The sequence below is a fragment of the Oncorhynchus mykiss genome, chromosome 5 (assembly GCF_057628025.1).
Source record: "Oncorhynchus mykiss isolate SJ-2025 chromosome 5, ASM5762802v1, whole genome shotgun sequence".
In the NCBI taxonomy this organism is placed as follows: Eukaryota; Metazoa; Chordata; class Actinopteri; order Salmoniformes; family Salmonidae; genus Oncorhynchus; species Oncorhynchus mykiss.
The window spans coordinates 9,071,477-9,098,045 of record NC_143026.1 but is presented as its reverse complement, the minus strand read 5'-3'; the positions used below and the strand labels follow the sequence as shown (position 1 = coordinate 9,098,045).

The 26,569-nt window shown below is 41.0% G+C and overlaps 3 protein-coding genes across 4 annotated transcripts in view; 1 reads left to right on the top strand and 2 right to left on the bottom strand.

Annotated features, from left to right (window-relative positions):
* cdc42se2 (CDC42 small effector 2) overlaps positions 1-4,593 on the bottom strand; it is a 73,833-nt gene extending 69,240 nt beyond the window's left edge. The window contains exon 1 of the mRNA XM_036976700.2: positions 4,180-4,593. The gene's annotated coding sequence lies outside the window, so the exon portion shown is untranslated. The remainder of the gene's footprint in view (positions 1-4,179) is intronic.
* Positions 4,594-6,579: 1,986 nt separating this feature from the next.
* On the bottom strand, positions 6,580-10,047 carry lyrm7 (LYR motif containing 7). Its single transcript, XM_021601567.3, has 5 exons — positions 9,786-10,047; positions 9,391-9,463; positions 8,689-8,759; positions 8,265-8,346; positions 6,580-8,048 (listed from the first exon to the last, which is right to left on the bottom strand). The coding sequence occupies exons 1-5, from the start codon at positions 9,801-9,803 to the stop codon at positions 7,921-7,923; spliced, it is 372 nt and encodes a 123-aa protein (XP_021457242.2). The 5' UTR covers positions 9,804-10,047; the 3' UTR covers positions 6,580-7,920.
* Positions 10,048-13,060: 3,013 nt separating this feature from the next.
* hint1 (histidine triad nucleotide binding protein 1) lies at positions 13,061-18,911 on the top strand. 2 transcript variants are annotated; one of them, XM_021601566.3, is made up of 3 exons: positions 13,061-14,201; positions 17,581-17,685; positions 18,516-18,911. In XM_021601566.3, the coding sequence occupies exons 1-3, from the start codon at positions 14,091-14,093 to the stop codon at positions 18,678-18,680; spliced, it is 381 nt and encodes a 126-aa protein (XP_021457241.1). In that variant the 5' UTR covers positions 13,061-14,090; the 3' UTR covers positions 18,681-18,911. The 2 variants fall into 2 exon arrangements, with proteins under 2 accessions (XP_021457241.1, XP_090089772.1); XM_090233646.1 differs by having other exon boundaries at positions 13,403-13,532.
* Positions 18,912-26,569: the final 7,658 nt, after the last annotated feature.

Below are 26,569 nucleotides of genomic sequence, written 5' to 3'. Positions count from 1 at the left end.
TTGACCCAAGTGAGGAAGACAGCACCATCACTAGAGATGTCAAGGCTGCCATTAGAGAGGACATGAACCCCAGATACCCCCCTAATGTACAGGACTACCTTCATATATTTACTGCACTGGGTCCAAGGTTCGAGTCCCTGCCTGTTCGAGTCCCTGCCTGTTCGAGTCCCTGCCTGTTCGAGTCCCTATCTGTTCGAGTCCCTGCCTGTTCGAGTCCCTGCCTCACCTAGAACCTGCCCTACACCGGAGGACATACAGTGATTTCACTATTGAGATTGTGGCCACTGAAGAGGTAAAAAAAAAAAAAAAAAAGTGTATGCGAACAAGGAGGTCTTACAACCCTGACTCAGTTACACCAGCTCTGTCAGGAGGAATGGGCCAAAATTCACCCAACTCATTGTGGGAAGCTTGTAGAAGGCTACCCAAAACGTTTGACCCAAAGTTCGACAATTTAAAGGCAATGCTAACAAATACTAATTGGGTATGTAAACTTCTGACCCACTGGGAATGTGATGAAAGAAATAAAAGATTATAAAAAAATCCTTCTCTCTCTATTATTGTGACATTTCACATTCTTAAAATAAAGTGGTGATCGTAACTAACCTAAAACAGGGAATTTTTACTTGGATTAAATGTTGAATGGTGAAAAACGGAGTTTAAATGTATTTGGCTAAGGTGTATGTAAACTTCCGACTTCAACTGTGTGTTATATATATATATATATATATATATAACACACACAGTACCAGTCAAAAGTAGAGTTAATTTGTGGAATTTCTTTCCTTTTTAATGCATTTGCGTCAATCAGTTGTGTTGTGACAAGGTAGGGGTGATATACAGAAGATGGCCCTATTTGGTAAAAGACCAAGTCCATATTATGGCAAGAACAACTCAAATAAGCAAAGAGAAAGGACAGTCCATCAATACTTTGACATGAGCGTCAGTCAATGCGGAAAATTAAGAACTTTGAAAGTTTCTGATGAAACTGGCTCTCATGAGGACCGCCACAGGAAAGGAAGTCCCAGAGTTACTTCTGATGCAGAGGATAAGTTCATTAGAGTTAACTGTACCTAAGATTGCTGCCCAAATAAATGCTTCACAGAGTTCAAGTAACAGACACATTTAAACATCAACTGTTCAGAGGAGACTCAGGCCTTCATGGTCGAATTTCTGCAAAGACAGCACTACTAAAGGACACCAATAATAAGAACTAAAGGACACCAATAATAAGAAGAGACTTGCCTGGGACAAGAAACACGAGCAATGGACATTAGACAGGAAGAAATGTGTCAATTGGTCTGATGAGTCCAAATTTGAGATTTTTGGTTCCAACCACCATGTCTTTGTGAGACACAGAGTACATGAACGAATGATCTCCGCACGTGTGGTTCGCATCATGAAGCATGGAGGTGTGATGGTGCTTTGCTGGTGACACTGTGATTTATTTAGAATTAAAGGCACACAATCTCTGCAGAATGCTGGTTACGCCATCCCATCTGGTTTGCGCTTAGTGGGACTAGCATGTGTTTTCAACAGGACAATGACCAAACACCTCCATGCTGTGTAAAGGCTATTTGACCAAGGAGAGTGATGGAGTGAGGCATCAGATGACTTGGCCTCCACAATCACACGATCTGAACCTAATTGAGATGGTTTGGGATTCATTTTTTAAAATTGAACCTTTATTTAAGTAGGCAAGTCAGTTAAGAACAAATTCTTATTTACAATGACAGCCTAGTAACTGTGGGTTAACTGCCTTGTTCAGGGGCAGAATGACAGATTTTTACCTTGTCAGCACGAGGATTCGATCTAGCAACATTTCGGTTACTGGCCCAACGCTCTAACCACGAGGCTACCTGCCGCCCCATGAGTTGGACCGCAGATTGAAGGAAAAGCAGCCAACAAGTGCTCAGTATATTTGGGAACTCCTTCAAGACTATTGGAAAAGTATTCCAGGTGAAGCTGGTTGAGAGAATGACAAGAGTGTGCAAAGCTGTCATCAAGGAAAAGGGTGGCTATTTTCAAGAATCTAAAATAAAATATATGTTGCTTTGTTTAACACTTTTTTGGTTACTACGTGTGTCATTTCATAGTTTTAATGTTTTAACTATTGTTCTACAATGTAGAAAAAAAGTACAAATTAAGAAAGACCCTTGACTGAGTAGTTGTGTGCAAACTTTTTGAATAAAATGGACCCATTAGGACTATGAACAATCACCAAAATAAAAGTTACAGGGAGAATTGAAAATAATAATACTAATTTAGCTGTATTGATTGTTTGAGCAAAAGAACACAGCATTCGCCATAGAAAGATGCATCAAATTGGCATTAAAACGGCTAAATTCTCTGAGCTCCATGGCAGAATATGTAGAATTACAGGAAATTGGCTTAAAAATACAAAACATTTCTCTACACCGCCAAGATGGGGGAGCTGTAAAATTCAGGTGCCATGATAGGTCGACCGCATCTATTGCCACACCCACCGCCTAAGCCCCTTTCTGATCCATAAAAAAAAAAAAATGATCTAAATTCCTTGTTCTAAATTCTTGAGTGTGCCAGTTTTAAATGTCCTTCCACCACCAATTTCCACCTAATACCTCAGTGGTGTTTCATGTAGGCAAGTTCTCACAGTACCAGTCAAGCACAATTTGGCAGTTTGCCTTCCATTTGACTCCCATGTGTAGGCCTACACTAGCCTGTTGCAGGGAGGGTAGCTAAAGTAGGATCCAATTATGCCCTACCCTACCAGCATAATTGAAGGTAGAGAGGGATTATAGGCTACAGTTTCTACAGAACGGTTCCATTGTGGTGACTATAAGAGGCGCAATGACTCATTGTATTTCTGTCACCTAACCACAACATTTTGTGTCAAATAAAAATGCATTGTTTTGCTTGTGAAATATTTGCATAGATCACAAACTATTGTCCCATAATGTAGGCTTACTGTATGGTTACAAGACTGGCCATCATCATCCTTGGAACAGGTGGAATCACAGAATACACTCCAGCATTCTGAATTTTCACAGTTTGTAAACGGAAAACGGATTGCATCATCCATTAGTTGCAAGCAGAAAATTCCCTGACACCGACTATTGTTGAGATAAAACAATAGCTATATTTGATCATACTGCTGTCCCTATGCTATAGCACCATGTAAAATGTATTTAGCCATATGTACCATGTATGTAAATTGGTGTTCAGATTAAAGAGCCACCTGTCAAAACCGCTAGTAGAACGTAATGGGCTAATGTGACGCTCCAATAGCCATTACAGGAAAGACATCTCTACTTTTTGGAGCAGAACAGATAGTCTCGCCAGGTTAAGGCTGGTTGAAAATTATCTTCGTTCTCGATTCGGCCAAATATGTACCTTCTAAAATGTCTGTGTCCTGTTGAAGGTGGTTCGTTTGAATTTAGAAAATGCACCGTTATTAAAATAAATACATGTTTCGCTCCATGAAGTAATCCAACAATGTGTTCGCCACCATGTTGTCCATTTCAAATCTTCTCTCATTGATGGAGACAGGTGGGTCCATCCCAAAGTGCTGCACACCGGTCTCGATCATTGAGAGAATATTTGAAATAGACAAGATGGTGGTGTACACATTGTTGGATTACTTTATGGCGCAAAACAATTATTTTTAACAAAATGAGTATTTTATCAATTCAAATGAACCACCTGCAACTGGACATGTCAGATTATACATGTTTGTCCGAATCGAGAACGAAGACAGTTGTATCCTCAAATTAAATGATCTGTGCTACACCAAACAGTACCTATCCTGTAACGGCTAATGGAGCATCACATTAGCCTGTTATAATATGTTAGCTAGATACCATGGTGTACACATTGGAGATCTAGCTAGTTAGTCTACAACAGATACACAGGAATAAGTAGCTCACTAGTAGGGACGTCAAAATTGCAGGTGTTCCCCGCAACTGAATAGCTTGCTCTAGTACTGGTTTACTTTTTGTACGCTTTCAGCTTTCAGCATTCAGTGAGTAATTTCCTTGACAGCACGAATTCAGATGAGGAATAAATGATTTCAAATAACACTGGGTCATTCAATGCTTTTCCCTTCCACTCCCAAAACACGAACAATGCTATATTCTTCAGGCATATATCCTAGACGTAACGTTGGATAAGCTTTCATCAAGGTAGAACGAACCGCAATCTTACCAATATCAATCGACCCGTTCAGCTGATGATATCCCAATGCAATCCTCCACCAATGCGGAAAATGGTTGTTTCACCTGTGCAAAGGAACCTCCGCGAGCGTGCAGTGATTTATTCGCAGAATAACACCGGTACCGTTTTCACGGGCGATGTTTTGAAGATTTTAAGTTAAAAACCATGAACGTAACCTTCTTACTACTACTAGCTACACACTATCCGAATTGAATAGGGAGAAATCCGTCGGTATCAGGCGGGAGAGGGGTTGACATAAGAACACTCCCACTGGAAATCTCTAGGAAAAGTATTGTACGCCCAAACAGCGCCCCCTAGTGCTATATTGTAGTAGTCAATAGCAGTTCCACTCCTGACAAATGCACAGGCACTGTAGTTCTAAATGCATTACATCAAAGACAGTACAGTATGAAAACTGCTTATCCAGTCCCCGATCACACTAGTAGGCGTTTTCCATAGCGAAATTGGCTAGCTTAGCGCATGCGTAGAAACACGTCATCGGGTCTAAAAAGTAGTCTCTCGACGAACTGCGCATGTGCATGTCGTCCAATCAAAGGCACACCTTGGATATAAAGTTGTTTTTGACGAAAATGAAAACGTCTCAGTTTGTCAATCTTACGAGGTTGGAGTAATAATATATTCATCTGCTTACGACATTGGCTTGAATCTAGGTTGTGCCTTTAGATTTCGAGAAAATAAACAACTAAGGAATACTTTTGCACTTCTCTCATTGACTTCTCAAATCCCAAACACCGTTCTGGTCTGTTTGGTCTATTTTGCAAGCGTTCCCAGAAGTCACGCGATGTTGTGCCTCTTGGTTTAGAAACTCTGATTATGTTCTCTGTGTTTTCTTCTTCTTCGAGGTTTAATGGCAGACTACAACTCATTGGTGTGTTGCTGCCACCTACTGTACTGGGTAGTGAAATACAAATATTCCATTGCGGGTAATACAAATAAAAAAAACACTCCTTAGGTCACAGTTCAAATCACATCCCTACACAGGCTCAGGAACCTGTGAGGACAGAGTATTAATCGACAGGATTTCTTGTAATACCTCTGCTGTAAAACATAGACACACTCACAACGATGCCTATTTTCCCAGATTTCTCTGTTTGCGCTGTACAGTTGATAATCAATGCAATAAACGCTACAGAGTCCACCTTCTTTAACATGAAAACATGTCAGGATCCCTCTGTCGACAAAGAATAATCACTGGTGTCTCCTTATACTACCATTATTCCTCTCTTCCACTCTTCTCACCCAGTCTCCGGAGAGCAGGCATTCTGGACAGCCCTTATTCTTGTCTCCTTCACCCTAACAGGACACTTCAGTAAATTGAGGCGCATGTTCGCCACCACAATTGTAACATTTAGGCTCAGCCGGCATACGATACTCCTCCCGTCTACATACACTTGACACATGACCAAATAATTTACATTTATCACACTGCATGGGGTTTGGGCATGTAGGCTCTTGCAGGGTATTTCACAAAACCCAAATACTACGTGAGAAGGGAGAAACTCTTCTTCAAAAACCAACAGAATGGATAGAGTGGGTTTCCTCACTCCATACACCATGCGGGTCAGTCGGTGTGCACCAACCACTTGATCCAATTCTTAATGTATTTCCCTTGCATTTGCTTGTAGCGCATAACATTACCCCCTTGATAGGCACACTGCTTTGAAGATCCACACACAACACATTCCAATCCGACATCTCCCTGAGGCGCAGAGCACGCTCCCTTCTGTTCCACAGATGCACAGAAAACCAAAATAAGACCACTTCTCATTACTCTCACCGACGCCACCTCATCTTATCCACGATTTTCATAGACTTCAAAATGGATCTCCCAGGTAACTCCATTGATCCAAAACCCTCACTCCGACCCCCAAAAGAATCAGAACAAGGATCGGATTTAACTAGATTCCACTACCACTTAATTTGTCTTGTTTATTTTTGTAATCCAATTCCTCTCTCTCATCTCCACTCCATGTATCATCTGCTTCAAACAGAACATCCGTTTCTGCTGTCTTCCTACCCCCCTCCACCCACTTCTGTGTGTTTTAGTAGTCCTTCTCTATTTTAAGTGTAATAATGAAAAAGCATCTATTTTAGGGTTATTTTATAGCCCTTGTAGAACTGTAGATCTAGGCTTATTCTGTGTCTGGGAAACAGCCATATGGGTACAGTATTGGCACACACATTAACCAAAAAAAGCTGGGGGAAAAATCCACTTGAACGCTCCCCCCACCTGTGGGACATTAGTCCATCATCTCTGAGCGCCGACTTCTCCCACATTCTGAACTTTGACGTCACATACAAAGGAAATTACCTTGATAACAGCATTTTCGCAGTTAAAATGCCACAAAAAAAACACGATAAAATACAATCTTTTCATTTGTTTACGAAGATGATATCTGTACTTTTATTTGACGGTTGTTGCAGCTTGTTTGCCATGAACTAATCTGCGTTATCAACGAGTTCAAAACACGTGGACAAGTATTTTACAAGTATTTTCCGAGTTTCCCACTTATTATGCAAGCAGCATAACCTGTGGTCACTGGCGTCGTCTACTGATTGAGAGGATCACAGACGTGTACAGACGTTAACACGCTTGAATAATGCAAACACGGCAACCATGTCCATTAGTTTGATGATGTAAACTAGCGCTCTTGGTTCAAAGCTTAGTCTGCATATCCAGCATACATATTGATAACTGGTACGTGAACTGGAACTATTCATGCCACATCAAAAGATAATTCATTTTCAGGCCCGTAAAAAATGTTCGTCAAGATATCAAGGTGTAATTCGCACCTTGCTTGCAAACCATAACACCAAATATAACTGACTTCAAAGCCTATAGTCATCTGAATCATTATTCGTCACGTCTCTCCCAGTTAAGATCATCTTTGCTCGATCCCGAACCTGAGTGTTAGTTCCTTTTTTCATGGCACGGTGCCCCGGGTGAGTGGAGAATTCACTTAACGACCAATGGAATTATCTAAAATGGTTTTAGCGCGCGCACTTTTATAAAATTAGATATTTCTTCTTCTATACAATGTTGATCAGTACAATAAAACGAGTCCCAAATTGAAGGGAAACCGATTGTTTTCCATGAAATCAGCCAAAACAAGCTCAATAACTCAATGCATGCACACACTTCTATTGAATATGCATTAATCTGTATTGTAAATAGGCCTAGGCTACACTTTGATTTACCCAGATTATCAAAAGACAAGTCACATTGTTTGTATGAGTGTAGTTGATTAATTAATGCATACATAAAAACATATATAACAATTCAAATGTAATGATTCTGAACTCAAAAGATTTGTCTGGATCAAGTGCCATTCCGTGACTAATGGCTAATACACATTCTGTTTTTCCCTTGGTATCTTTTTGGTATCGAGTATTACGATACGAAATCTGGTACTGTTCTCAAAGTCATATAACACAACTCAGTTATGGCATTAACAGTCATTCATTCAACAAGAAATCAACATATATAGCAGCAAACAAAATAATATGCATTGAATTTACAATGAATTTCACCTTTGACCTTTCAAAGCCAAATCTACAGCTTCCACATTTGTATGACAAACTCTTAACCCCCCCCCCCACACACACACACATCATACAATTACATACTGTCTGTTCTATAATTGATGTCTCGAATTACACTTAAATTCTTCCAGAGGAGTGAGAAATAAAGTCTTCAGCTGTTATTGTTGGTCATTCACATCGTGTAATTGGTGCATCATTACAACTTTGTTTTGGTGCATTGTTGGAAGAAGATCTTTTTCTAGGTGTATCGCAGTACGGTACGTTTTCCAGAAGAAGGCTCTCTCTAGGTCGGAGTTCTGTGAAATGAAAAGACACAGGAAACACTGGAGGCTAAATGTGAATAACAAACCCCTTGTGGGCATAGCCTAAACCCCTATTCATATCGTTCTTATATATGACTGCTGTAATTGTTGTGTTTCTCATTACCCAACGTGGCAAAAAAAATATAGCAAAAAAATGTTTTCCTTTTCTTGATGTATTAGACTTGATTGTTTAAAAATAAAATAACTTACGAATCCTATCTTCAGCTACATGCTCGGCTTGTACGACATCTTGACGAAGAAACACTTCCACACCAGCGGCCATTTTAATCATCTGGAAAAATACAGTAGAAATATGAACAATCTCTCTATTGTGCTCAGTCTCTAGACACATCAATCAAATCAAATGTATTTATAAAGCCCTTTTTACATCAGCCGATGTCACAAAGTGCTGTACAGAAACCCAGCCTAAAACCCCCAAAAACAGCAAGCAATGCAGATGTAGAAGCACGGTGGCTAGGAAAAACTGTTAAAACAAGTGTATGTTTAACAATACCACATACCAGTTATCAATATGTATGCTGGATATGTCGACTAAGCTTTGAACCAAGAGTGCTAGCTCATATCATCGATAAGAATCCCCTTTCCTGATGAATGAATGCAAAGCCTACTATACCTGACTGATGTTTTCCTCCGAAGTCTCATTTTTGTTTTTCCTGAATTCCTCATTTATCTTTCGTCTTGCAGCTTGAACATAAAAATTACAAATAAAAGCTAGTCAGGTCAAACAGCTGTTACAGTCACTGCTACTACACATATCGTATATAGTCAATCCCTCCAGGATTTCAAATATATATATTTTTTGTGATATTTGCGGTGTAAAATGCTAGATTTTGCTGCAGCTATTTTGACATTTTGCATGACAATGCAACGATTTTGTTCAATTTGTCACAAATGCACGGACAGAGTTTGTTGACATGTGGTTTGATTGAGCCATACTATGCAGCAGCGTTGCAGTTCTTAACACAATCCGGTGCGCCTGGCACCTACTACCATACCCCGTTCAAAGGCACTTAAATATTTTGTCTTGCCCATTCACCCCACACATACACACTCAGTCTCTCAAAGGCTTTAACATTTTTATTTTATTTAACCTGTATCATCCCCTTCATCTACAATGATTGAAGTAACATCAATAAGAGATCATAGCTTTCACCTGGATTCACCTGGTCAGTCTGTCATGGAAAGAGCAGGTGTTCTTAATGTTTTGTATGCGTAACATGACCATATATTTAGCACTACACAACTGATTCCACTTATTACAAATAATCAACTGTCTACTATCTAGCAACTCATTTGATAATAGCCAACTAACTACCTGTCAATGCTCTGGTATCTTCTTTGAACAACTCCATTCTTGTTCTGTGCAGTGCTTTGAACACTCTGAGGACCTATGTAAAGAAACGATGAAATAACCTTTATCATACCACAATCTCTATTGCAATACGATAACACTACAAACAATTATTCATTACCTTCAAAGATGGCCAAGCCTAGGACTAGGTAAGTTTGTTAATATAGCCAGCTAGGCTAGTTTACTAGCTTGCTAGCTAGTTCAAATGCTAAAACATGTGAGCTGGTTTATCTTATACGGCTATCCAGATGAACAAAAATTACTATTTTTAAATTGTTTTCAGTCGTATAAAAATCAAATGCTCTGGAAGCAATATATAATACAAAAACATGCCAAAATCTTAACGTTTTAACAATCACCTTCAAACGAGAAGCCATCTTGACTTTACAATTGAACCGACTCGACAGTAAGCAATACAGGCACGATGCAGCATTAGAGAGCGTATGGGATCATGAAGAATGATAGAGGCCTCTAGTGGCCAAAAGGCCGAACTTGTATGGGCAGCGCCAGTGAGGGATCCATCCATTTTCATGTGGTCAACTGGGTGGGAGTTCCAACTTCATTGACGGATCCTTCCCGTTGACCCTGTTGGAGCAGCAGCAGTGCGTGGGTAAAATCACTGGGGAAGCCAAGCCAGCAAAAAAGCCATATTACAACCTATGTTGTGATAATTGTGTCTTGTATATTTGGGTAGGGTGAATGTAGTGGTTGGTGCACGCCGACTGACCCGTATGGTGAATGTAGTGGTTGGTGCACGCAGACTGACCCGTATGGTGAATGTAGTGGTTGGTGCACGCAGACTGACCCGTACGGTGAATGTAGTGGTTGGTGCACGCCGACTGACCCGTATGGTGAATGTAGTGGTTGGTGCACGCCGACTGACCCGTATGGTGAATGTAGTGGTTGGTGCACGCCAACTGACCCGTATGGTGAATGTAGTGGTTGGTGCACGCAGACTGACCCGTATGGTGAATGTAGTGGTTGGTGCACGCAGACTGACCCGTACGGTGAATGTAGTGGTTGGTGCACGCCGACTGACCCGTAGGGTGAATGTAGTGGTTGGTGCACGCAGACTGACCCGTACGGTGAATGTAGTGGTTGGTGCACGCCGACTGACCCGTATGGTGAATGTAGTGGTTGGTGCACGCCGACTGACCCGTACGGTGGATGTAGTGGTTGGTGCACGCCGACTGACCCGTACGGTGAATGTAGTGGTTGGTATATTTGGGTTATGTGAGATGCCCTGTAACAACAGGATCGTGACATGTTGCATGTTAAAAAGGTGGACTTTATTGTTAAAAATGTGTTGTTTATTGGGTCAGTCGGCATTGGTTATGACCGGCACAGCGCTAACAAAGAGGACATCTGAGAAAACAGGCATCGTTGTGAATGCGGCGCAATGTTTTAATGTGACTATATTTTACAATATAGGCATTACAAAGAAACCTGTCGACAAATTTTCCGTCCTCACAGGCTCCTTAGCCTGTGTAGGGATGTGATTTGGACTATGACTGAAGGAGTGGGATGGGTTTTTGGATAAATTTTATTTTTGTATTGTACAGCGCATTCGGAAAGTATTCAAAGCCTTTGACTTTTTCCACATTTTGTTACGTTACAGCCTTATTCTAAAATGGATTTTTATTTTTAAAATCCTCGTTGTGTCGAGACACAGATCTGTGAAAAGGTACAAGAAATTCTGCAGCTTTGAAGGTCCCCAAAGATAAAGTGGCCTCCATCATTCTTAAATGGAAGAAGTTTGGAAACACCAGGACTCTTACTAGAGCTGGCCGCCCGCCCAAACTGAGCAATCGGGGAGAAGGGCCGTGGTCAGGGAGGTGACCAAGAACCCGATGGTCACTCTGACAGAGCTCCAGAGTTCCTCTGTGGAGACTGGAGAACCTTCCAGAAGGATAACCATCTCTGCAGCACTCCACCAATCAGGCCTTTATGGTAGAGTGGCCAGACGGAAGCCACTCCTCAGTAAAAGGCACATGACAGCCCGCTTGGAGTTTACCAAAAGAAACTAGATTCTCTGGTCTGATGACACCAAGATTGTACTCTTTGGCCTGAATGCTAAGCGTCACGTCTGGAGGAAACCTGGCACCATCCCTACAGTGAAGCATGGTGGTGGCAGCATCATGCTGTGGGGATGTTTGTAAGCGGTAGGGACTGAAAGACTAGTCAGGATCGAGGCAAAGATAAAATTGAGTGAAGTACAGAGAGATCCTTGATGAAAAGCTGCCCCAGAGCACTCAGGACCTCAGACTGGGGCGAAGGTTCACCTTCCAACAGGACAACGACCCTAAGCACACAGCCAAGACAGCGCAGGAGTGGCTTCGGGACACGTCCCTGAATGTTCTTGAGTGGCCCAGCCAGAGCCCGTACTTGAATCTGATCGAACGTCTCTGGAGAGAACTGAAAATAGCTGTGCAGAGACACTTCCCATCCAACCCGACAGAGCTTGAGAGGATCTACAGAGAAGAATGGGAGAAACTCCTCAAATACAGGTGTGCCAAGCTTGTAGCGTCATACCCAAGAAGACTCGAGGCTGTAATCGCTGCCAAAGGTTCTTCAACAAAGTACTGAGTAAAGGATCTGAATGCTTATGAATGTGATATTTCCGTTGTTTATTTTTAATACATTAGATTTTTTTTTTTTATAAACAGTTTTTGCTTTGTCATTATGGGGTTATTGTTATTATTATGTGTAGATTTATGAGATTTTTACAAATGTGTTATCCATTTTACAATAAGGCTGTAACGTAACAAAATGTGGAATAATTCAAATGTTCTGAATATTTTCCAAACGCACTATATTTGATGTTGTTTTTTTGCGAAAGAGACAGGTTGAGGTCCCGTCCTTCTAGACCGTCGGCCTGATGTTAGATCAGTTAGGGTCAAAGTAATGGTGATTTAAATGTTGTTGTTTTTTAAATAGTGGTATATATACTGAGTGTACAAAACATTATGAGCAGCTGCGCTGTCCATGACATAAACTGACCAGATGAATCCAGGTAAAAGCTATGATTCCTTATTGATGTCACTTGTTAAATCCACTTCAATCAGTGTAGATGAAGGGGAGGAGACAGATTAAAGAAGGAGTTTCAAACTTTTAGATAATTGAGATATGGCTTGTGTATGTGTGCCATTCAGAAGATGAATGGGCAAATGGGCAAGACAAAAGATTCAAGTGCCTTTGAACGGGGTATGGTAGTAGGTGCCAGGCGCACCGGTTTGTGTCAAGAACAAGGGGGGGTCAACTCAATATTAGGAAGGTGGTTCTTCATGTTTTGTGTAGGGTGAGTTGGTGGTGCACATTTTGTTATTGTTCACATTCCCTTTTAGTTTTATATCACAAAATGTAACGTGATCGACCATACACTACAGCACAGTAGGTGGCGTCATAGATAAACAAAATGTGCGAACGCCATAATATCGAAGAAGTCCTCTATCGCTATGTAACAAATTGAGGTTAGCCAGAGGCGTATTCATTCTGTTGCAAAACGTTTTTTAAACGGAAGCCAACAGAACGAAACGGGGAGGAACCTAGCTGAATTTGTCCAATAGAAACTCTCGTTTTAGTTGCTGGACTAATGGTTACACCAAACATGTTTTAACTAACCAAAATAGACCACAGTCTGTCGTTTCCAACAGGAACAGATGAGTCCTGGTGGGCAGATCTAAGCACAAGTTAGCGAGATCTTATTGGCGCGTTCTAGTAAATATTTGCATGTTTCGGTTTGGGAACGCCTGTGCAGTGTGCAATACCTAAATTCGCCTTTGCACTCCTAAACAACGCGAGTTTTGTTTTACTTTGGGAAAGGGTAAAGTCTACAAACCGTAGTCCACTCTGTTCATAACATATTATAGTTTTAAGAACAGAAAACTCTATTGAGATCAAATGTTTAATCTATGAGAAAATGTGAAGAATTTCGGCCAAAATTGTTCTATCTCTAATAACACCCCTGCTTCCGCGCCCACCGTGTTTACTGTATGAAGTGCTGATACCACAGAGTTTCTAAACACAGAGGCGCAACATCGCGAGACTTTCGGGAACGCTTGCGAAGCCGACCAAGCGGAGGGTTTGGGGAGAAGTAAATGAGAGAAGTAAAACATTCTTCCTTAGTTGTTCATTTTCTCGAAAGCTAAAGGCTCAACTAGATTTGAGCCAATTCTTCCTTAGTTGTTAATTTTCTCGAAAGCTAAAGGCTCAACTAGATTTGAGCCAGAGCCAATGCCTTAACTATCCGAACTTGTTATTACTCCAACTTCATGAGACTGACAAACTGACACGTTTTAATTTTTGTCAAAAGCAACTTTATATCGAAGGTGTACCTTTGATTTGACGGCCTGCACGTGCGCAGTGTGGCGCGAGAGCACGATGACGTGTTTAGACGCATGATTTTTGCTTGTCAACTTGACCATGACATCTATTGTGTGACTTCTATTGTATAAGCAGTTTTAGCCTGTCTCCATACTGTACTGTCTTCGATGATACAGCACGTTCTTATTATACCTCAGTGATACAGACAATCCAAAAATGGCATTCAATATTTTTAAACAATCGTTGTGTGCAAGTTTTGGCGTTCTGCAGAGCCCATAAACTTTAACCTTTGAGGCAGAGGTTCAAGCGCATGCGTACTACAAAGACCAACGTCTAGCGCCATGGCGGATGAGATAGCAAAAGCTCAGGTTGCCCAGCCCGGGGGTGATACAATCTTCGGCAAAATCATTCGCAAGGAGATTCCTGCAAAAATATTATTTGAAGATGATCAGGTATGAATTCATAATTTGTATTGATATGCTTATTTTCATGCAAACACCATTAATCTAGTTAACCACACAGTATGGTACCTAGCTAGCGACACACCAGTTGTCAATGAATCCGTTATTACCCACAAATGCAAGTGGGGTAGTTAGCTGGCTGTAAGTAAACTGTCAAATCAGGGACGTCAAGCGTTCAGAAATGTATGTCATTGTTGTAAAAATGCGAGTGTGCTACGTTTACTAAAATATTTAATTACTTTTAAAATATTTAATTATTTTAAATATCGCAAATTTCCCTATTGTAGACAACGTGTTACGGCTAAATTACACAAGCTTGCATTTTCAACTCATTCTTTTACTTCAGATTGGAGATGCTAAAAAGTGTATAATCTTTTTGGTTTTGGTACCATAGATTTTTTTTTTAAACGCCCGTCTGTCTGTCGCAGGACTTAAAGGTAGACTCAGCTATATGACGTAGATGCAGAAATTGAAAAGCATAATGGGGCAATTTCCACAACAATTTACCAGCCATTTACACTATACAAGCAGCACTCACCTAACCACGCTAGCTTCTCCCTCATGTGAGTGCTAACAAGTTAGCTAGCAAGCAAGGTAGGTAGCGTTATGCATGAACATCCAATCCAGTAGGGGTTGGAAGCTATGGTGCGCTTTGATTGGTTACTTGCGTCACGATTAGAGGCGCAACCGATAATAATTTTTCAACGCCGATACCGATTATTGGAGGACCTGCAGATTTGTATATATTTTTGTAATAATTACAATTACAACAATACTGAATGAACACTTTTATTTGAACCTAATATAATACATAAATAAAATATATTAAGTCTCAAATAATGAGACATGCTCAATTTGGTTTAAATAATGCAAAAACACAGTGTTGGAGAAGAAAGTAAAAGTGCAATATGTGCCATGTAAAAAAAAGCTAACGTTTAAGTTCCTTGCTCAGAACATGAGAACATAGGTAGTAATATCATCAACCATGTGTAGTTAACTAGTGATTATGTTAAGATTGATTGTTTTTTTATAAGATAAGTTTAATGCTAGCTAGCAACTTACCTTGGCTCCATGCTGCACTCGTGTAACAGGTGGCCATGCTGATTAATCGGTCGACCTCTAGTCACGATATCGCAGAGGATTTCAATAAAGTTCCGCTTTCCCCAACTTTAGTCCCGCCCTGTTCAGCTCCCTCGCCATGTTCTCATCGCTCAACGGTCCCCCTGCCCACTCTGCTTCTCTCGCTTTCCTTCCATTGAAAGTGAATGTCTGCCGATATGTAAATGGTGCATAAGATTGTTGTGGCGCGAGGCTTAGCTTCTCTGGTATTTTGGTGCCCTGGTTACCGTGCTTTAAACAGCGTGATGCAAACCTGTGCACTGTGTATGTGAAAGAGCGAAGTCTTGCATCCCTCACATCTCAGGAACAGTGGGTTAACTGCCTTGTTCAGGGGCAGAACAACAGATTTTACCTTGTCAGTTCGGGGATTTGATCATGCAACCTTTCGGTTACTATTCCAACGCTCTAACCACTAGGCTACCTGATGCCCCAAACCATGAACAGGGTGTCTTTTTTTCAATTTATTTTACCCTGTTTTTCTTCCCAAATTCAATCTTTTCTCATCGCTGCAACTCTTCAACGGGGTCGGGAAGTGAAGGTCGCGTTATGCATGCTCAGAAACTAAACCCGCCTAACCGTGCTCCTTAACACCCGCCAGATTAACCCGGAAGCCAGCCGCACCAATGTATCGGTGGAAACACAGTTCAACTGGCAACCGGGGTCAGCCTGCAGGCACCTGGCCCACCACAAGGAGTCGCCAGAGTGCAATACGCCAAGATAAGCCACCCCTCCCCTAACTCTGACGACGCTGGGCCAATTGTGCGCCGTCCTATGGGACTCCTGGCCACAACTGGTTGTGATACAGCCCGGGATCGAACCCGGGTCTGTAGTAACGCCTCAAAAGTTTTGAGAATGACACAAATATTAATTTCCACAAAGTGTGCTGCTTCAGTGTCTTTAGATATTTTTGTCGCCCATTCTTGCATAATCAATGCTTGGAGTTTGTCAGAATTTGTGGATTTTTGTTTGTCCACCCACCTCCTTGAGGATTGACCACAAGTTCTCAATGGGATTAAGGTCTGGGGAGTTTCCTGGCCATGGACCCAAAATATCGATGTTTTGTTCCCCGAGCCACTTATTTTTTCCTTATGGCAAGATGCTCCATCATGCTGGAAAAGGCATTGTTCGTCACCAAACTGTTCCTGGATGGTTGGGAGAAGTTGCTCTCGGAGGATGTGTTGGTACCATTCTTTATTCATGGCTGTGTTCTTAGGCAAAATTGTGAGTGAGCCCACTCCCTTGGCTGAGAAGCAACCCCACACATGCATGATCTCAGGATGCTTTACTGTTAGCATGACACAGGACTGATGGTAGCGCTCACCTTGTCTTCTCCGGACAAGCTTTTTTTTCCAGATGCCCCAAACAATCGGAAAGTGGATTCATCAGAGAAAATGTCTTTACCCCAGTCCTCAGCAGTCCAATCCCTGTACCTTTTGCAGAATATCAGTCTGTCCCCAATGTTTTTCCTGGAGAGACGTGGCTTCTTTGCTGCCCTTCTTGACACCAGGCCATCCTCCAAAAGTCTTTGCCTAACTGTGCGTGCAGTTGCACTCACACTTGCCTGCTGCCATTCCTGAGCAAGCTCTGTACTGGTGGTACCCCGATCCCACAGCTGAATCAACTTTAGGAGACGGTCCTGGCTCTTGCTGGACTTTCTTGGGCGCCCTGAAGCCTTCTTCACAACAATTGAACCGCTCTCCTTGAAGTTCTTGTTGATCCGATAAATAGTTGATTTAGGTGCAATCTTACTGGCAGCAATATCCTTGCCTGTGAAGCCCTTTTTGTGCAAAGCAATGATGACTGGCACGTGTTTCCTTGCAGGTAACCATGATTGACAGAGGAAGAACAATGATTCCAAGCACCAATCACCTTTTGAAGCTTCCAGTCTGTTATTTGAACTCAATCAGCATGACAGAGTGATCTCCAGCCTTGTCCTCGTCAACACTCACACCTGTGTTAACGAGAGAATCACTGACATGATGTCAGCTGGTCCTTTTGTGGCAGGGCTGAAATGCAGTGGAAATATTTTTTGGGGATTCAGTTCATTTGCATGTCAGAGGGACTTTGCAATTAACTGCAATTCATTTGATCACTCTTCATAACATTCTGTAGTATATGCAAATTGCCATCATACAGAGGCAGCAGACTTTGAAAATTTAATATTTGTGTCATTCTCAACTTTTGGCCACGACTGTAGAGCTGTTAACTAATATGTATTTTCGATTAACTTTTATTCTGTGTGTGTTTTCAGTGCATAGCCTTCCATGATGTTACCCCACAGGCACCTACTCATTTTTTGGTTGTCCCAAGAAAACCAATTGTACAACTGTCAAAAGCAGAGGACAGTGATGCGGCTGTAAGTATGACACCACCTCAACTCATTCATTCAGTTGCATCGGTTCTATAACCTAGACCAGTGACAGACCCCTGATCCTGGGAGAGCTACAGTGTGTAAGGCTTCTGTTCCAGCACTAACACAGCTGGTTTAACTGGTCAATCTAAAAAAATTGAAACCTTGATTAGTTGTCTGTAGGGATGGATTGGTTGACAAATGTAGTAGACAATCAATGGCCAGCAGATGGAACTCATGACCTATTGGAAACCTGCCAGAAAACGTTCCTATGACTCAAGGATTTTGTTCTGTTATGGGTGTATGGGTGTAGCTTACGTTATTATTCAGCTCATGTTTCAGATGTAAAGAACATTGGTGACCTGTTAGAACATAAAGCCTAATCAATTCTACAATGTTTAATGCTTTATGAGTCGTGATCAGTTAAGGATTTTGGCACTTTTATAAAATGTTTAAAAAATATATTTTTTTATATCCATAGTTGCTAATGGATAGTTGTTGTAGTCTCCTTAAGCAGGTTGTTTAAGCAGTGATTTCTCAGAACGTTTGGCCCGAATGGGATTCCAGCGCTTAGGATTTGCAATAAATATTCATGATTCTTGTTTTGTTTCATTTAAGGTTTGTCTATCATGTGTTGCTGCCATGCTATGTTATGTCTCTCTCTTGTCGTGATGTGTGTTTTGTCCTATACATTTTTTTTTATTTTTATCCCAGACCTGGCCCCGCAGGAGGCCTTTTGGTATGCCTTCTTGTAAACAAGAATTTGTTCTGAACTGACTTGTCTAGTTAAATAAATAAAAAATAAAGTAACATTTTCTTTCTTTGTGATGTCATAGCTCCTGGGCCACATGATGATAGTGGCCAAGAAGTGTGCCGAGCAGATCGGCCTGCCCAAGGGCTACAGGCTGATCTTGAACGACGGGCCCGACGGTGGCCAGTCCGTCTACCACATCCACATCCACGTGATGGGCGGACGCCAGTTGGGCTGGCCCCCCGGCTAACTGTCCACGCAGACCGTCTACCGGCCTGACTACCATCCGTCATCTCTTTATCCCCAGATAGTCCAATGCTGTCCCGATGCAACTTATTTCACTGTCAAATCTGTCACGTAGACCTACTACTTATTTCACTGTCAAGTCTGTCACGTAGACCAACTACTTATTTCACTGTCAGTCTGTCACGTAGACCTAATGTGATGATATATCAATGGTAAATAAATGCACTTCACAAGCCCCACAGTGTGATTGACATTTCTTCTCCTTTAATCTCCCAGAGACAGGAAATGTTTGGTTTATTCTGGTCTTGTCTGAATGTCCATTTATTTATGATGGAATGGGAATTTAAATGCACTCTACTGTAACCTGCATGAATTTAACTGGTGTGGCGAGCGTGGCGCGGCCTACTTTGCCGTTTGTGTTTGTGCTGTGTGAGCGCTCCTGCCTACAGTTGCCGTGAGGGGAATAATTATCGCTGCACTTGAAGTTGCCAATCGATGAGTTTATTTAGCTTTTTTTTTAATCGTATGCTTTTTCTGTTTCCATTGTTCCCTTTGTGAAAGTTTGGACTCTTATCAGCACGTGCGCACACAAAAAAATTGAACAATATGCATGAGTAATCCCTCTCTTGTGCAAATTTGAGCTGCTTAGCCCCGATTGTATGAATCACTAGTCGGCTTCACCGTGCACCTTGTCGGTTTTAACACACTGCTGCTAAAAATGTCAATGTAATTTACATGCAAATACAAGCCCCAAGTTAAAAAAGGATGCCAGTCGAAGAGCTTTTCTGTAAGGTTGTTCACGTATGCCAGGTTTTAGACTTTCAAATCACTAAAAACAATTTGAGAGTAAGAACTAATTAAAAGTTCTCTGGAATTAAACATTTTGAATTCTACTCTGCTAAATGGACCACAGATCCTGTGAGAGTGAGCTGTTGTTGGGAGCTAAAAATAGGCAATTGTAGTGTGCGTAAAGGCCACAAGGGGGCGGTGCGAGTGGAAGGAATTGGCATGCACCTCAGTTGCACGGCAGGAGAACAAAGGATGGTGTGAAGCAGAAATCTGATGTGGATGTTTCAAATCAAGTGCCTCAGAAGGCCCTCATCTTGTCAGGCTATTAATATGTTAATTTAAAATAAGTTTGCCTTTCTGCTTTTTGAAAACTGATTTGCTTTGCCGATAATGTGTATTATGTACTCTTCATCTGGGGAACTGTACATGAACAGGTCTTTGTGTGACAGTTTGATTCAGTCATTTCATACTAATGTGGTTGAGATCAGTGTTTCCCAACCCTGGTCCTCCAGTACCCCAACAGTACACATTTGTACTGTAAACCTGAACAAGCACACCTGATTCAACTTGTCAACTAATCATCAAGGCCTCAATGAGCTGTGTTTGGCCAAGGCTACAACAACCACAAAAATGTGTACCGTTGGGGGGTGCTCGAGAACCAGGGTTGAGAAATCCTGGTTAAGATGATAAAATGGGGTTGTGGAAATACCCACATTTTAAAAGCTTATCAAACTTCCTTCCTACGAACTTTGCTACCTCCTACCTACAGTACCAACTTTACTTCCATCTAGATTCTAATCTGTCCATCACATTTCAATTACCTATGAACCCCCCCCCCCCGCCCCCCCAACTCTGACCAGGGAGGAAAAGAAAATGCCATAGCCCCCGGCTGAGCATTTAATATTTGTATGCAGAAATACCCAAATTTTAAAAGCTTATCAAACTTCCTTCATACCAACTTTGTTACCTCCTACCTACAGTACCAACTTTACTTCCATCTAGATTCTAATCTGTCCATCACATTTCAACTACCTATGAACCCCCCCGCCCCCCCAACTCTGACCAGGGAGGAAAAGAAAAGGCCATTGCCCCCGGCTGAGCATTAATATTGGTATGCAGCGTAAATAATTGAAGCAGCGTAATCTCCGACTGAGAATGGCATTAACATTTCACGAGGCCACTTCCATGCAGTACAAATTATCAGCCCCTATTCTGAAGAGACATAAACTCAAGTGTTTATCTGCAAAGGGGTACTCCAATGGATGGTTGCATCTTACCTCTGGCCTCGAGATGGGATATCATCTTGTGTCGTGATGAATCTTTAATTGGGTGAGATTAATGTTTTATGCAACACTTGTCCTTTGTCTACACATGCCAAGCAACAGTCTTCTGCCAAGCATCCTAAGGACCATGTCTTGCACAAATTTTAGGGCATGGCTGATTTTTAAATAATGAATCAGAAAAGACAAAGTAGAATTTAGTTGTGCTGTTGATAAAGCAGAGTAGAGTTTTTTTCTAAGTTTAACACCCTTCAGAGTTTACTACCCTAAATGCATTCTGTATATAGGCCTACAATCAAGCAGAGGTTCCATGCAGGGTTACCTTTAAAAGCGAATTACACCACTTTTCACCACCATCATATTCATGATCTCCAGCGACAAACCAATGTCTACAGTTGAAGTCAGAAGTTTACATACACTTAGGTTAGAGTCATTAAAACTCGATGCCACAGTAAAACGAGTCCTATATCGACATTACCATATCAGTCCGCTCAGCAATGAAGATGCCACTGCTCCAAAACTGCCATACAAAAAGCCAAACGGGGACAAAGATCGTACTTTTTGGAGAAATGTCCTCTGGTCTGATGAAACAAAAATAGAACTGTTTGGCCATAATGACCATTGTTATATTTGGAGGATAAAGGGGGAGGCTTGCATGCCGAAGAACACCATCCCAACCGTGAAGCACGGGGGTGGCAGCATCATGTTGTGGGGGTGCTTTGCTGTAGGAGGGACTGGTGCACTTCACAAACTAGATGGCATCATGAGGAAGGGAAGTTATGTGGATATATTGAAGCAACATCTCAAGACATCAGTCAGGAAGTTAAAGCTTGGTCGCAAATGGGTCTTCCAAATGGACAATGACCCCAAGCATACTTCCAAAGTTGTGGCAAAATGGATTAAGGACAACAAAGTATTGGAGTGGCCACCACAAAGCCCTGACCTCAGTCCTATAGAAAATTTGTGGGCAGAACTGAAACTGAAATTTTGGTCTACAAACCTGACTCAGTTACACCAGCTCTGTCAGGAGGAATGGGCCAAAATTCACCCAACTCATTGTGGGAATCTTGTGGAAGGCTACCCAAAACATTTGACCCTAGTTAAATAATTTAAAGGCAATGCTACCAAATACTAATTGAGTATGTAAACTTCTGATCCACTGGGAATGTGATGAAATAAATAAAAGCAGAAATAAATAATTCTCTCTCTATTATTCTGACATTTCACATTCCTAAAATGAAGTGATGATCCTAACTGACCTAAAACAGGGAATTTTTACTAGGATTAAATATCAGGAATTGTTTAAAACTGAGGTTAAATATATTTGGCTAAGGTGTATGTAAACGTCCGACTTCAACTGTATGTTTGACATTAAGGGGATGATCTCTTGGAAACATTCCTTGCACATCACAGGAACAATCCTATGAAGACGTTATTTAATGACCTAATAACGTTCTCTAAAGTTGTGTGAACGTTTGTTGATAGCTGGGTAGATCCATGCTTGTTTTGCATTTGTATACATCGGGCATGATGATGTCTGCTCTGTAACAATAAACATTTTGAGTTCATATGCATGACTCATTGCAAAAATGCTATACATATTATGGGGAAAGGTGGCCATTGGCTCAACTAATCCCATGGCCATTGGCTCAACTAATCCCATAGCCATTGACTCAACTAATCCCATGGCCATTGGCTCAACTAGTCCCATGGCCATTGGCTCAACTAATCCCATAGCCATTGGCTCAACTAATCCCATGGCCAATGGCTCAACTAATCCCATGGCCATTGGCTCAACTAATCCCATGGCCATTGGCTCAACTAATCCCATGGCCATTGGCTCAACTAATCTAATGGCCATTGGCTCAACTAAATCCCATGGCCATTGGCTCAAGTTACCCGAACCCAAACAATTGACTAAATTAGCCTACACAGCTACAAGGATGCACTTTCATGCTAGGTTCAGGACCTCATATTGTAGTTTATAGAGACCCCAACTGATGTAGAAAATAATCTAGATACATGCATCATGAAACACAATAAATCATTTGACTTTGTGAATTTCCGTTTTTCTTACCAAACTTGCTTAAAACTTTTTCCAGTGTGGTTTCTTCCTTCACAGACTCCATTGAAATGATGATCTCTTCCTAAATATTTGGTCATATTATACATTTTATGTATGGTTTCCTATGTAGAAACAATTGGTGGCTCAACTAAACCCTTTGGCTCAAGTTACCCCACTCTTCCCTATGTAGTACGATTAGTACGTAGTATGTAGTTTTAGTAAGTAGTAGGTAAGACAGATTTGGGACACGGCCGTGATATGTGGACACTGGTATGGTGCTGATGATAACGAATATGAGGTTGAAAATTGGTGGAATTGCCTTTTCAGAACACCATCTCAGATAGAAAGTTGACGTTCGTTATACAGATTGACTTCAATGAACAGATGATTTATTATCCATCATAAACCTATAGCCATTTTACAGGGGAAATATGAGTGGGCAAAAAGCACTAACATCTCAGACCCATAATATTTACCAGCTCCGAATGAAAAGGTACATTAGAAAAGGTGTAATTAAGATGGCACGGTACAGTTGTAGGATCTTAACTTCATCACTCGTTTGTTGCTGAGAAATTTCCTGCACAACAGGAAATACAAACTTGTAGTATATTTGAGGTTTAAAAAGGCTACTAAAGTTTGTCATTTCCACTTTGATATTTCAGACTTGATTTGCCCTAATGAAAAATGTATCAACCCCTACAAAAATGTGCTTTAATTATAATCCACATAATAATTAACATTTCCTGTTGCTGCAGGATTATTTTCCTGCTGTAGCAAACTGGCTCAAATTAAGATCATACGTCTTTATGTATGAATAGGCTGTCAAAATAATGCATTTAATAATGTCTCTTGGAACGTGAATAACCAACAGGACGATCTGATAGAGCGACTGTCATTCTCTGGGTCTGGAGGACACAGACATTTATGGGCTGATAAATTTGCAGCGGTTTCCAGATTGGGATGCGATGCTCGTAACTCATGCCTTCTTTTACTTCCTGCCGCAGCTTGCTTGTCCCTATACCCTAATCACATTTGCTGTTGGTATTGCATAGACGTAATTTGAGTCACACTACTGATGGATTAAAGTGGGTATGGGGCTGCCCAAATTGTGGCCCATGGGCCAAGCTTGGCCCTCGACAATATTTTTGTTTGCCCCATCAGAGGCTTCCAGAATGATTTGTTTTGGGGACAGCTCACTACTTAGATTATGGACCACCAAGCGAAAACATGTGGGCATTGTTATATTATTGGCCTATAGATAGAAATAGTAATGGCGTCTTTTTCTTTAGGAACGAACAGAGGCGAACTCCACCATGATTCGTTGCCAAAAGCCTATGGGCAAATGAATGTGTTTCTTGGAGGGGTTTTGGATATACTCTGAAAATAAGGTCCGTGGTAAACACAGGCTTAGGTGATTTTATATATTTTGTTCTATGATATAATCTCCATCAGCTAACGTCACAATTTAGTGAATTTTTGAAGCATTTATATAATCAAAACAAGCACATAAATCACATACAGGCTTCATAAAGGCTTCATAATCCCTAAGGTCATGTTATAATAACTGTGGAACCTGCCTTAACCCTCTGACATCACGCATTAAAATGTTTATTCAGCGGGCAAGTTTATAATAAATACCAGCACGCTAACCTCAGACCTATTGATTATTGAGGACATATATTATGGAATTTATACTAGACTACCCCACTGGACACAAACTGGCTGAATCAACGTTGTTTCAACTTAATTTATCGACGTGGAAAATACATTGGATTTGAAAAAAGTCAAAAAAATGTTACATTTTGATTTGATTTAGTTCTATTCTTTAACTTGCCGTTTTGGTTGAGATGGAGACGTGAATCCAACAGACTAATAGGCTGACCACACCGCTCGCGTCTCGTGCGCGAGTGTTGCAAAATAAATTTAGATATCCATGTTATTCAATTATTGCGCCAACGAGCGTCTGTGTTGCCAAGGGCTAAAATAGAAATCAGTTCTATTTCTGACGCAGATCAGCTGCAAGTCCTGCCTCTCCCATCTCCTCATTGGTTTATAGAAGCGGATACCCAGTGCCATCTCCTCATTGGTTATACCCACGTGGGTGATTGAACTGTTTTGCCGGTCGTCGTGGTAATACTATGACAGTTTAGATGCCAATCACCATATAAATTAAACAATGAAAAAGCCTGGAAGGAGGAGAGATGACTAGAAACGATTCGGTTGACTGTTTTATGTGTGGATTAATTGTCGGAGTAGAGGACCTTGTGCATTTCAGGTAAAATAACAACTCAATGTTAAATAGGACAAATTAGCTACCACGTGCAAGCTAATTAGCTAAATTGCCATAAATATTTAATGCTTTTCGACCTGTCCCCAAATTAATGTAATTGGTTCAGAGTCTGTTTTGATATTTTAACCTGCGTGTCGTGATCATGTTTGGTGTAGGGGGACAAAATATATTTATGCACGATGGCGCACGCACGCAGCCGGTTTGGGTTCTGTGTAAGTCAGACTAAGTCAGTGGTACAGATGGAACTATCCAAACAGAAGATAAATCTCCTTCAAATGTTGATATTTTGTTCTGTTGAAAACCAATATCACTTTTGAAATACAATAAATAGCCTATTAACTTGTTGACAAGTTAAATTATATATTGGATTCACATACTGTATACAGTGGGGAGAACAAGTATTTGATACACTGCCGATTTTGCAGGTTTTCCTACTTACAAAGCATGTAGAGGTCTGTAATTTTTATCATAGGTACACTTCAAATGTGAGAGACAGAATCTAAAACAAACATCCAGAAAATAACATTGCATGATTTTTAAGTAAAGTGCTAGATATTTATAACTAACTCAAACAGATATTGTTTTTCCATTGGAATTTGGTTTTGCTTTTAGATGGTTGAAAGCATAGTGATAACACATTGGAAATTCAACTACAGGTTACAATCTCACTGATCAACTTCTCAACTAATGTTTCCTCTAAACTGGGTGCGCGTTCGTATCTCCCGCAGGACTGCTGTGCAGAAGAAATTTCAGTACACAGAGAAGCACGAGATTGAACTTCACTCAACTTTATAGAGTTTTTCCCATTAGTTAACACTATCAACGTTTCCCTTTAAAGTGGGAATTGTAATCGAATCAATGCAATATTAGCAACTTTCAATGCAACATATTGAACCAAAATGCACTATGCAAGACTTAGTATGCAAAACTAACTATGCAAATACCTTTTTTGTAGGCAGAATGCATTGGAGTAGGATTCTATTGTGTTGACAGGCTAGACTCAGGCCCGTACTCTACACAGACCGGTGCGCCATAACCAATCAGAGCCGCAGTAGGCCTATATGCAAATAGACCATTGCCATGTATGGATCTGTGCCAGTCACTTTGAACTGGACTGTGTTTACAGTATGAGTGGTCGTGAGTTGATGCGCTTGTTTTGAGATCAAAGCAAGAGCTATGACGTGTTCACATTTGTACATTTGTTCATATCCTATGCTAGTTAGTGAGTAATTAGCCCAGTTATAAACCATTTGTGGTCTGCAATGGGGGAGTGTTTGCTTCCTACAAGAGCACAAAATGTGTACATTTCTAGACATCTTTGAAAAGCGAGTCAGGTAAAGAGCTTTTTTTTCTGTCTTAAATGGGCGGTGTTGTATTTTGATACAGGCTTGAATAAAATAAATAGCCAATAGGCAGAGGGTAGCATAATTTGTCTGATTCTCTGTAATAATGGTATGGGAATAATTATG

Bases quoted from the DNA above. Each gene is read 5' to 3' on its own strand.
- hint1 (XM_021601566.3), top strand. From the start codon at position 14,091: ATGGCGGATGAGATAGCAAAAGCTCAGGTTGCCCAGCCCGGGGGTGAT. The intron at 14,202-17,580 runs GTATGAATTCAT...GTGTGTTTTCAG, and splicing joins TATTATTTGAAGATGATCAG to TGCATAGCCTTCCATGATGT. The intron at 17,686-18,515 runs GTAAGTATGACA...GTGATGTCATAG, and splicing joins CAGAGGACAGTGATGCGGCT to CTCCTGGGCCACATGATGAT.
- lyrm7 (XM_021601567.3), bottom strand. The intron at 8,760-9,390 runs GTAGTTAGTTGG...TTTATGTTCAAG, and splicing joins AGATACCAGAGCATTGACAG to CTGCAAGACGAAAGATAAAT. The intron at 8,049-8,264 runs GTAAGTTATTTT...TTCATTTCACAG, and splicing joins TGTAGCTGAAGATAGGATTC to AACTCCGACCTAGAGAGAGC.